This window comes from Pseudophryne corroboree, chromosome 6 (genome assembly GCF_028390025.1).
Source record: "Pseudophryne corroboree isolate aPseCor3 chromosome 6, aPseCor3.hap2, whole genome shotgun sequence".
Classification (NCBI taxonomy): Eukaryota; Metazoa; Chordata; class Amphibia; order Anura; family Myobatrachidae; genus Pseudophryne; species Pseudophryne corroboree.
Genome location: NC_086449.1, coordinates 783,442,058 through 783,454,951, shown reverse-complemented (window position 1 = coordinate 783,454,951; position 12,894 = coordinate 783,442,058). Strand labels below are relative to the sequence as shown.

Below are 12,894 nucleotides of genomic sequence, written 5' to 3'. Positions count from 1 at the left end.
TGCCATCTACCATTTAGCAGACAAACAATTTGGAAGCTGCTCAATCATACCTGGAGGTAATTATATATCAGGTGCTGGAAGGGGGAGGGGTCACAGACAAACAACAGGCAAAGAGGAAGGGGGGTGCAAATCCCCACCCCCAAATTCCCTTCCGAACACTGAAAATTACCTATAACAATCCCTGAACCTATCTGGTAATAAAATTCAGAGAATTTGTCACAAATGTTTGCAAACACATGTTTAGCTGCTGGCCACTTCACGGCTTCTCTGATACAGCAGTCCTAACCTCCATAATAGCAGTGCCCACATAGGGCCATGTAATTTGTCACAGTACGCCTCATGATAAAGGCTATTACTAAAACACTTCCAGACAGAGAGCTAACTTACCCGGGAGCCACCCCCAGGATCTCCCATTGGCACTACAAGGAACAGCATGCCTTCCAAATGCTGCTCCCATTCAATGCCTCATGCACACAAGCAGACAAACAATTTGGAAGCTGCTCAATCATACCTGGAGGTAATTATATATCAGGTGCTGGAAGGGGGAGGGGTCACAGACAAACAACAGACAAAGAGGAAGGGGGGTGCAAATCCCCACCCCCAAATTCCCTTCCGCACACTGAAAATTACCTGTAACAATCCCTGAACCTATGTGGTAATAAAATTCAGAGAATTTGTCACAAATGTTTGCAAACACATGTTTAGCTGCTGGCCACTTCACGGCTTCTCTGATACAGCAGTCCTAACCTACATAATAGCAGTGCCCACATAGGGGCACTGCTTGTGTGCATGAGGCATTGAATGGGAGCAGCATTTGGAAGGCATGCTGTTCCTCGTAGTGCCAATGGGAGATCCTGGGGGTGGCTCCCGGGTAAGTTAGCTCTCTGTCTGGAAGTGTTTTAGTAATAGCCTTTATCATGAGGCGTACTGTGAAAAATTACATGGCCCTATGTGGGCACTGCTATTATGTAGGTTAGGACTGCTGTATCAGAGAAGCCGTGAAGTGGCCAGCAGCTAAACATGTGTTTGCAAACATTTGTGATGAATTCTCTGAATTTTATTACCAGATAGGTTCAGAGATTGTTACAGGTAATTTTCAGTGTGCGGAAGGGAATTTGGGGGTGGGGATTTGCACCCCCCTTCCTCTTTGTCTGTTGTTTGTCTGTGACCCCTCCCCCTTCCAGCACCTGATATATAATTACCTCCAGGTATGATTGAGCAGCTTCCAAATTGTTTGTCTGCTTGTGTGCATGAGGCATTGAATGGGAGCAGCATTTGGAAGCCATGCTGTTCCTTGTAGTGCCAATGGGAGATCCTGGGGGGGGCTCCCGGGTAAGTTAGCTCTCTGTCTGGAAGTGTTTTAGTAATAGCCTTTATCATGAGGCGTACTGTGACAAATTACATGGCCCTATGTGGGCACTGCTATTATGTAGGTTAGGACTGCTGTATCAGAGAAGCCGTGAAGTGGCCAGCAGCTAAACATGTGTTTGCAAACATTTGTGACGAATTCTCCGAATTTTATTACCAGATAAGTTCAGGGATTGTTACAGGTAATTTTCAGTGTGCGGAAGGGAATTTGGGGGTGGGGATTTGCACCCCCCTTCCTCTTTGTCTGTTGTTCATCTACCATTTAGCACATCTACTATCAGATCTCAATCACCCCCATAGTTCTAATGTTGAATAAAGACACTGAGTCTTCAAGTTCGACTTTTAAATCTAAATATAGTATGTTGATCAAGAGGCATAGTAAAATAAAAAACCCAGTGAATCGTCTGGCAGTTTAACGGGTTGGAATCTAAATATCGTAAGTCAGGATCCTGATGGATAGAATCCCAACAGAGAATTCCCGATGCTCAGAAAGTCGACTGAGCCCAGAGAGTATTTTAACCATAACCAACTTCTCCCACAGTCTTATCCTAATCATCCCTTCCTACAGCCTAAACCTAACTCTCCCCCTACTGCCTAACCCAAAAACTAACCATAACCCCAACCGTAATACATTGGACATTCGTCGGCATTGTGAGATTTACGATTCCGCTGTTGATATTCTGACCGTCAGGATCCTGACTACATCTCAATTTAACACCCTGTGGGAAAACACTTTGAAGATCCAATAAAAGGCAAGCAGATTCATTTCCTTGGTTTCTGAGATTTATTAACCCCCATTTCAAAGAAAAAAAATGTCCCTTAATGATGCTATACAGGTCACAGCAGCAGGGAGCCTCGATGACCTGCAGCCATGAAGAGCTCCAGCCACCGATCCCCGGGTTTTGTGAGTATGATCAGCGGTCAAGGGGGTCGTGGCACTAGGGGGGTCAATACGACGGGGAGGGGGGTGCTGCTAGCAGTGGTAGCAGAGGAAATCTCGGTGGCGCATGAGCAGCCATTACTTGGGGTATTTTTCACAAGGAAATACCCTGATAAGGCTGCGGAGTAGCATTGCAGGGACAGAGCTTTCGCACAAGCTCTGTCCATGCATGCGATTATTGATACATCAATGCAATGTAATCAATAATCTCATTGCAAATTGGATCGATTTTATCACCTCACATCCGCATCCTCGGGTGATAAATTGGCCCCTAAGTCTTTGGGCCAGTGTAGTGTCATTATAAAATGTAGCTTTCAAAGGAATAGAGGATGAGAGAGATCTTCCCCCATACCTGGACTTCATAATAGTTTCTGGAGTTAGCTGGGGAAACACATAGGCACCCAAATTAAAATGCATATAAGTCTATGGGTGCTACGATGGGGAATGACAGAGCTCACCCTCATGCTTTGGCTCTTAGAAATTACTGTGTATAGTGGCTGAAAGAACGTGGGGCTTCATATTATCACATTTTTCCTGCCTCATCACTCAGCACCGCAATAGAAGACTTGTAAGTACTATATGTTTCCCCGCCTTTGATCTTATGCTGTTTTGAAAATTAGTGGAACTCATCCATAGCACTTTTGAGGTATATGCTGAGGACGATTCCCACTTGTCCTTAGCAATGAAGAGTGTAACAGTATTTTACAGCTTCTAGTAGACAGATGCTTTTTAACACATAGTGTACAAATATATAAATCGGTAGCAGCTCAATAGGTTTAGTAATACTCTTCCGGTGCATGAAAGGTAGGGGTTATTTTAAACAAGAAAACTAAAAAAGTTCCCCCCCCCCCCCGCACACCAACGAGTATCAGCCTGAAGACATGAACACTACTTGATAATCGAAAATTCAGAGATCTTAGTAGCATGTCTTTTGCAAAGATATGGTTTAGCCACAAAACCGCATCAAGACTTCTCTGATACTGGTGGTCCCTAATGCTACATGATGATAATAGCACCCACTCTGAGTCATATAATTGCTTATTGTTATGCTACATGATAATAGCACATACAAAAATAGATCTAAATTGAGAGCCAACTCACCTGGAATTCTCCCTTGAGGTATACTGTATGCTGAGGACTTGTCCTTAGCAATGAAGAGGTTAAAAGTCTTTGACAGCTTCTAGTAGATAGATGTTTCTTAACACAAATATATAAAAAAAAAGAAAAAAGACAAACGGCTGCGCTGGATGTCAGGAAATAAATATACTGTACAGAGAGCCAACGTTAAAAGTAACAATATTTATTGTGAGTAAAACATATAGACCGGTAAAGATTTAAGAACATTCACTAATAGTGAACTGGTGGTAGCTTGTAGTAGCTCAGGATAATAACATGCCTTTACAGTGAAAGTTCCGTGTTCCACTTGTTAGTTGGTAATTGATAAGTACCAGGTGTACTAATGGTATCCCAGTGAAATCAAAGTCCCTCTGTTGAAATGAAATTTAATACCTCTCCTAATGGGCTGGTTAGAGCCGAGCGTCCTCGGCTTCAGTGTCCTGCAATGCCCATATGTGCTGTGCAGCGGAGGGGAGAAGACCGCCTTTCTCACAACCCGGCTGGAGCGGCGTGTATGTTGAAGCCGCTAGTGACGGATGCTGTAGACGGACGGTGCAGTAGGGACCAAAGTGCACCTAGTGATTTCACCTGAGCTTGGTACGGGTGGGGGCGGGTCCTGACGCGTTTCGTCACGTTCACGTGACTTTTTCGAAGGTAGAGGCATGTTATTATCCTGAGCTACTACAAGCTACCACCAGTTCACTATTAGTGAATGTTCTTAAATCTTTACCGGTCTATATGTTTTACTCACAATAAATATTGTTACTTTTAACGTTGGCTCTCTGTACAGTATATTTATTTCCTGACATCCAGCGCAGCCGTTTGTCTTTTTTCTGTTTGCTGTTACTTTAATACTACACATAGTATTCCGGCAAGCGCAGCATCTCAGGAATTATAACCGTTATTATTTATTTTTTATGATATATTTATTAGTTGTATTCATTTTAATTTGATGATTAGGCGCTTGTTTTGTGCAGTTTTCTGTTTTGTAACACAAATATATGCCTAAGTTACATTGTGTACAAATATATATGTTTAGCTTTCAATCTTTTTTTCTTGAGTTATCAATTAATTTAAGGGAGTAAAGAAAACTCTCAACAACTATGGCCCTCATTCCAAGTTGATCGCTCGCTAGCTGTTTTTAGCAGCCGTGCAAACGCATAGTCGCCGCCCCCGGGGGAGTGTATTCTTGCTTTGTAAGTGTGCGAACGTTTGTGCAGCCGAGCTCTACAAAAACATTTTGTGCAGTTTTAGAGTAGGTCTGAACTTACTCAGCCCTTGCGATCAGTTCAGTCTTTTTGGTGCCGGAAATGACGTCACACACCCATCCTCCAAGCGCACAGACACGCTTGCGTTTTCCCTACCACTCCCAGAAAATGGTCAGTTGACACCCATAAACGCCCTCTTCCTGTCAATCTTCTTACGATCGGCTGTGCGTATGGATTCTTCGTTAAATCCATCGCTCAGCAACGATCCGCATTGTACCTGTACGACGCGCGTGCGCATTGTGGTGCATACGCATGCGCAGTAGAGACCTGATCGTTGCGCAGCGAAAATCGGCAGCGTGCGATCAACTCGGAATGACTCCCTATGTGTATAAGTAAATTTATGATCATGCAACTACACACCCAATACAAAACTTACAGTACATTTTCTCAGAACAGTAGAAGAGCAGGTGTACAGGTTAAGCTGTTTTCAAGGATATATTTAATCCCTTTTCTGTAGATTTCCTGCTTATACAAGATGTTTACTGTCTTTCACTCTTTCTTGTGCTTATACTCATCCTCCCCACCACCTGTCTCCTTACTCTACTTCACTGGCATTCCACTAATCCAGGCAATTCTAGCTTCTTAGACTACCGTATATATACATTTAGTTTTTTTAATACATGTATTATTGCGTGTTAACATCTATAAAAATGCACAAAAATATTGCACCGGATTTCTGTACACATGTAATATCTGGTTTGGTTGTGTATAGATACATTATAAGTGCGATCAATCTTTCAAACATGCATTTGTGACAAAAAAGTAAAACATTTTTTATTGAAACCAAGCACATGCATGTGCATATGTAAATGCTATTTAACACATTTCATTGTATTTACTGTACATTCCAACTGAGATAAATGCACATGTACAGCCACACTAAGGGACTAATTCAGATCTGATTGCAGCAGCAAATTTGTTAGCAAATGGGCAAAACCATGGGGGTCATTCCGAGTTGATCACTAGCTGCTTTCGTTTGCTGTGCAGCAAGGAGGCAAAAAAATGGCGCTTCTGCGCATGCGTATGCGGCGCAATGCACACACGCTTCGTACTATTACAAAGAACACAAGGTCTAGCTAAGCTTTTCAGTCGCACTGCTGGCCGCAGAGTGATTGACAAGAAGTGGTCGTTTCTGGGTGTCAACTGACCGTTTTCAGGGAGTGTTCGGAAAAACGCAGGCGTGGCTGGGTGAACGCAGGGCGTGTTCGTGACATCAAAACAGGAACTGAACAGTCTGAAGTCATCACAAGCGCTGAGTAGGTATTGAGCTACGCTAAAACTGCACAAAAAAAATTTGCCGCCGCTCTGCGATCCTTTCGTTCGCACTTCTGCTAAGCAACAATACACTCCCAGTGGGAGGCGGCATAGCGTTTGCACGGCTGCTAAAAACTGCTAGCGAGCGATCAACTCGGAATGACCACCTATGTGTACTGCAGGGGGGGGGGGGGGCAGATATAACATGTGCAGAGCGAGTTAGATTTGGGTGTGGTATGTTCAAACTCTCTCTGCACGTGTTATATCTGCCCCCCCCCCTGCAGTGCACATGGTTTTGCCCATTTGATAACAAATTTGCTGCTGCGATCAGATCTGAATTAGGCCCCTTGACATCAGATAAGACATAATAACAATTGGAATTTGATAAAGATTTTTTTTTAAATATACTTTGGTGCAATGTATGTTAAATATACAGAAAAAGCTTCTTATTTGTTACAATAAGTTTAATTTTTGTGTTCATTTACTGTACATGGACTTTACTTGTGATTGCAATTCTTTTTACATGCAGAACTAACATCAATGTGCACCTAACCTGACATCATTTAGAGGAAGTTGCTGCAGGGGCGCTTTAAGAAAGGAGGGGACCGGTGTGCAGCCTCCGTTGTGGTCCCCCTCCTTTCCGGCAGCTAGCAGACTCTGGCATAATTCCAGAGTCTACTGCGTATGTGCAGATCTCTGGGAACATGGCGCCCACACCTTGTTCCCGGGGACCTCTCTAGTGCGCATGCGCAAATCACTCGGAAATTGCCGCAGCAGCCGCGGGACTCTGGAGCAGTAAGTATACTTTATGGGTGCAGTGTGTGCAGTAGGGTCCCATGTGCACCACACACATTGCACCCATTATAGAAACACCTATGAGTTAGGATCTGAAGATATCAGTTATTCTGTAGCTTGACCAGCTATGTAGCTTGATAAGCTACGCTCAAATCAATATCTGTATGGGATCCGGGTCTCTAGGTCGACAGTAACTAGGTCAACATTGCCTAGGTCAACCACTATTGGTCGACAGTATCTAGGTCGACAGGGTTTCTAGGTCGACAGGATCTCTAGGTCACCATGCTCTAGGTCGACAGGTCAAAAGGTCGACATAAGTTTTTCACATTTTTTTTCTTTTTTTGAACCTTTTCATACTTAACGATACAAGTGGACTACGATTGGAATGGTAATCTGGCACCTTGCCCAAAGCATGGCGAGCGACGCGAGCCATGCGAGGGGACACGGTGCACTAATTGGGGTTCCCGGTCACTCTACGAAGAAAACGACACCAAAAAAACATTAAAAAACTCATGTCGACCTTTTGACCTGTTGACCTAGACCATGTCGACCTAAAGTCTCTGTCGACGTAGAGACCCTGTCGACCTAGTTACTGTCGACCAATAGTGGTCGACCTAGACACAGTCGACCTAGTTACTATCTACCTTCCATACCACACCCATCTGTATAGTAGTTTAGATAAATTTAGTTATGGCTGTATGCTAAATAAATTGTGTTGTTGTATTATAAGACCAAGCAAAATATTGTTGACTTCATCATAGAGTAATTTTAGATAGTGAAAGTTTATATGGCTTTATATGGCTTCACTGACATTTTACTATGGAGAGGGTTTCTATACCAGTAATCTGATCTGCAGTTACTTTCTTAGAGATAAGGGGCCTAATTCAGACCTGATTGCTAGGGTGCGTTTTTTGCATCCCTGCGATCAGGTCATCGCCACCTACAGGGGGAGGTGGTAGTCGCTGTGCAGGGGTGCGTTCGCTTGTGCAGGGAGCTGCACAAACAAAAGTTTGTGCAGTTTCTGCACAGCTCAGGACTTACTCTTCCACTGCGATGATCTGGCCCGGAGCTGACGTCAGGAACACTCCCTTCAAACGCCTGGACATGCCTGCGTTTTCACGGACACTCCCTGGAAACGGTCAGTTGACTCCCACAAACGGCCTCCTCCTGTCAATCTTCTTGCGATCGCCGGTGCGATCGCTTTCGTTGTCCATCCCGTCGCAGTCCGGCGCTCCACCTGCGCATTGTGGCACTGGCGCAGGTCAGACCGATCGCTGCTTTGCGAAAATGCACAGCAGCGATCAAGTCTGAATGACCCCCTAGGAGGACATCAATTGTTCCTGTAACTTGGCCACATATACGACATGATCTACTCTCAAATCAATATCTGCATAGTACTTTTAATAAAATTAGTGATGTTTGTATGCTAAATTTAATAAAGTGTATTGTTGAACTGTAAAACCATGCAGAAAGTTACATGCTTAGACACTGTATTCCTTCATTACCAACAAAATATAGATGACTTCATCATAGAGCAATAGTATATAGTCAGGGCAGGTTCTAGCCCTTGTGGCGCCCCGGGCGAAAATAGGGGCATGGTCAATGTGCCCCCAGTAGTATTGCCCCCATTTGTGCCCCCAGTAGTATTGCCCCCGTTTGTGGCCCCAGTAGTATTGCCCCCGTTTGTGCAGCTTTTAAAAAAAATAAAATTAATACTTACCATCCTCGCTCCTGATGCCCAACCGCTGCTGCCCTCCATCTCTGGCTGCTGTTGCCGCTCCTCTGATCTATGAGAGAGATGTCATGACGTCTCTTTCATAGAACTGCATAGACACTAGAGGTCAGTCATGACCCCTAGTGTCTAAGTGCCGCTCCCACAATGCAGTGCGGTGCGCGATGACTTCATCGCGCACTGCACAGCAGTACCGGCACCGGGGGGGGCACCACCAGTACCGGATCTTGCCACGGTGGCAGCGCCCTCCGGAAGGCGGCGCCCCAGGCAAAAATCCTGTGTGCCCGTAGCGAGATCCGCTACTGTATATAGTTTGATATTGTTTAAACGGCTGCATTTTAATTTTATCTTGGAAGAGTTTCTATGCTTTAAACATATTTTGGTCTTAAACTATATATGATATTGGTATACATGTCAAAATTGTTTCCCTGCAAATTCCCTTATTTATAATTAGAAGAAACAATATTTACAGTATAGTAGAACAAAGGACTTTTATTGTGTTATTTGACACACTACAGATACTTGGAAGAATGTCAGTGGATAAAAGCACATCTGTTTCTCTTGGAAACCAAGTTCACAGTATAGCAAAAGTCTAATATGTGTTACATTTTCATTACTACACAAATCTTATTATTTTACCTTTATAAACGAGATTATAAATCATTTGTTCTATTTAACTGTGTTGATTTGAATTAGAATTTAATACTGTGTAAATAGTCCTTACAAGTACAGTAAGACTGAGTATACTGTAGTTTCTTTACTGTAGGACAGTGTCTTACCAATTGCGCTGAACTACATTAAAATACAGATTTAGCTAATGCTATGTGATTGTTAAGGAAGAAATATTTTTCATTAATTTAGCAACAAAAAAAAGCTCTGTACATATTGGGGCATATGTAATAGGGTTCGAGTTTGCCGGAGGTGTGGGATGCCGGCCGATATCGGAGTTTTTTTTTAAAGAGGCAATAATTTACAAGGCTTGGTTTTTAGCTAACAAATTAGAATCAGGCCTATACTTCTTTATGTTGGGAATGCAGTTTGACCACTGCTACTGTCAGGTGTAGTCTTTGTTAATGGAGCGTCTGAAATTAACTACACCGATTGGAACAAGAAGGAATACATACATATTCCTGGCGGACTGGATACCAGCTGTCAAGATCCCAACAGCTGCATTCCGCCCACCAGTATGCCGGCAGCAGGGCGAGCGCAAGGAGTCCCCTTGCGGGCTCGCTGCACTCGCCATGCTGCTGCCCCGATGGCTCTCTGCGCTTGCCACAGGTTGTATTCCCACTTTATACATGTCTTGGACACCCACAAATGGTAATAGCCCCTGTGTGCTGGGATTCTGGCTGTCGGCATTGTCGGCTGTTGGGATTCCGGCGTCGGTATCCTGATCGCCGGGTTCCCAACAGCCGGCAAATTAACTGCATCCCGAACAAAAATACATATTGAAGGCAAATCTCACATTCTGATGTTTTTGTTTCATTTTCTACACTACTCTATGGAACAATAATGATCTATGATACAACATATTGTGGCATTCATTATTACGCACAACTAGCCTAGTTAAGACTAAAACCATTTTTCCGTTGATAGCAATGGCCCGTGTTCTAGGGCTTTTCATACTTCATAGTAATAGATGAAATGGACTATAAGTAAATGTCAGCTGTGCTTTTTGTTTCAGTCAATGAATAATAAACATGCATGTCTGCTATATTACAGGGGACTATGTTGTAATGGCAGTATACTTTGATCTGAGCAGAAGAATGGGTTATTTCACGATACAGACTTATATACCTTGCACACTCATTGTTGTTCTGTCCTGGGTGTCTTTTTGGATTAACAAAGATGCTGTTCCAGCTAGAACATCTTTGGGTAAGTAACAATTTGGTTAATAATTCTAAGCAGCTTAAAGTATAAAAAAATAACAACAAAATGCAACTACAGGTTGAGTATCCCATATCCAGATATTCTGAAATACGTAATATTCCGAAATACGGAATTTATTGAGTGAGAGTGAGATAGTGAAACCTTTGTTTTCTGATAGCTTAATATACACAAACTTTGTTTAATACACAGTTATTAAAAATATTGTATTAAATTACTTTCAGGCTGTGTGTATAAGGTGTATATGAAACATAAATGAATTGTGTGAATGTACAGACACTTTGTTTAATGCACAAAGTTATTAAAAATATTGGCTAAAATCACCTTCAGGCTGTGTGCATATGGTATATATGAAACATAAATGTATTCTGTGCATAGACTTAGGTCCCATCGCCATGCTATGTCATTATGGTATGCAATTATTCCAAAATACGGAAAAATCTGATATCCAAAATACTTCTGGTCCCAAGCATTTTGGATAAGGGATACTCAACCTGTACTATTACTATGAATACTACTATAATAATAATAATAATAATAATAATAATAATATTAATAATTACTTTGCTATGCTCCCGGGGTGAGATGTGTCAAAGAGAGAGATAAAAAAAACAACAACCAATCAGTTCCTAAATGTCATTTTTCAAACACAGCCTGTAACTCCAAAAAGAGGAGCTGATTGATTAGTATTTTATCTCTCCCCACTTTACCGCTCTCCAAGATTTGATAAATCTTCCCCTTAATTTGTAAGCACATCTGTACTATATTCTTACAACTATCATCCGGATTTACTCCTGGTCATTAATCGAATAAGAATCATTTGTAATCTCTAGAAAGGAATAAAATGTACTTTTTAATTTCCCTTTATTCACTAGGTATCACAACTGTCCTCACAATGACCACGCTGAGTACCATTGCTCGGAAATCTCTACCCAAGGTGTCCTATGTGACAGCTATGGACCTCTTTGTCTCGGTCTGCTTCATCTTTGTATTTTCTGCCTTGGTGGAATACGGAACTCTCCATTATTTCGTCAGTAACAGAAAGCCAAGCAAGGACAAAGAGAAAAAGAAGAAGAATCCAGTGAGTATATTGAAAGAAATCCTACAGTAATTTTCATTATTAAACAGGTCACAATAAAATAGCAGGACCTGGTTTTGCTACTGATATACTCAATGTATCCATGATATAAACAGCCTCTTGGAAAAGCAATTGACAAATTAATTTCATCAAATAGTCTATTAAATAGACCAGCTGCATGTGCAGAATATAGTATATTACATGGATTTCAATATTTTGATGAGCATAAACTCAAATCTTTTATCAGAACTCCTTGGAAAAACACATATTGTCCGGGATATAATGAAATCTGCGTTCGGCGGTCTGCGGTATCAGACATTTTTTTAAAGGGGCAATCAGTTAATAAGGCATGGTTTACCTTTGTAAATGATTGCCTCTTTAAAAAAATGTCTGAGGCCCGAATGGCCGCCGAACTCAGTCTTCATTACATTCCGCCCCATTATTTCTAACTCTTACAGTATGCGTATCATCCATCAAAGTATCTTATTTTTTTTTATTGCTCTTTTCTTAAATCCTTTCAAGTTTACACAATGCTATGACTCCAATTGAAATAATTTGACAGAAAAATCCATGTAACCTAAGTAACAGAACCTAGGGCGTCATGCCTCCATTTTGTAGAATGGTCTCAATCATGCTGCGATTAAGGGGGGATTGTGAGCGATCACACTGGTCCCGTTCTGCACACACGCAGATCCCCCACCATTGGATTAGTACGTAAACCATCGGGTCTGTATAAAAATCCGAATCAGGCCCCTAGAACCCGTGGGAATTGCACAAAAAGAATCCCTATCATACGCACTCACTGTCTCATCTTCTGGCTATGATGTGGATGATTAGATGGCAGCCACTATTGTCTTATACATACTCTGCAGCTGAGTATGGAACAGAGCAAGGGAAATACCCAAGTAACTTTGCACCTTGGCAAAACCATGTTGCGTTGCATGGGGGGGGGGTAGATTTTAAATTGTGCAAAGAGATATAGATATTAAAGGGGTGTATCTAAACTGAAATCTAAATTTCAGTGTAAAATACAGCTGTCCAGTATTTGTATGCTATATGCAACAGCAGCCGGTATTTACCCTGTATAAAATTAATGTATTTTTACCCCTTGCATTGCCACTTGGCTTGTCCTGGAAAGTTTTTGTTTTTTTTGGCCACATTAAAAATTCTCTATGCCATTATGTTTGTATAATGCAAAGAGTGAGGAGGAATTCCTTGCGATTTATAGAGACCATGAAATAAGACCCTTGTGGTTCTGCTATTTTATTGTAGGTAGGAGTGATGACAAAAATAATGGAGACTGAAGATAATGTGGCTGAATATTAAAACTCACATTCCTTTCTCGTGTCTTCAGTAAAGGAAAGCCATACCTCCCAAATGTCCCATTTTTTAACTGTTCTGCTGTCTCACCTGTGGGCCGTAGTGTCCCGCTGTAGTAGGGTGGAGGCAGTTGTGG

General features: G+C 42.1%; 1 protein-coding gene across 2 annotated transcripts in view; it reads left to right on the top strand.

The window, feature by feature from the left end:
- The window catches only part of GABRG2 (gamma-aminobutyric acid type A receptor subunit gamma2), a 234,322-nt gene that overhangs the window by 193,382 nt on the left and 28,046 nt on the right, over positions 1 to 12,894 (top strand). For both annotated transcript variants that reach the window (XM_063928752.1, XM_063928753.1), the window contains exons 7-8: positions 10,196 to 10,348; positions 11,236 to 11,441. In XM_063928752.1, coding sequence (XP_063784822.1) covers positions 10,196 to 10,348; positions 11,236 to 11,441 — 359 coding nt within the window. The remainder of the gene's footprint in view (positions 1 to 10,195; positions 10,349 to 11,235; positions 11,442 to 12,894) is intronic.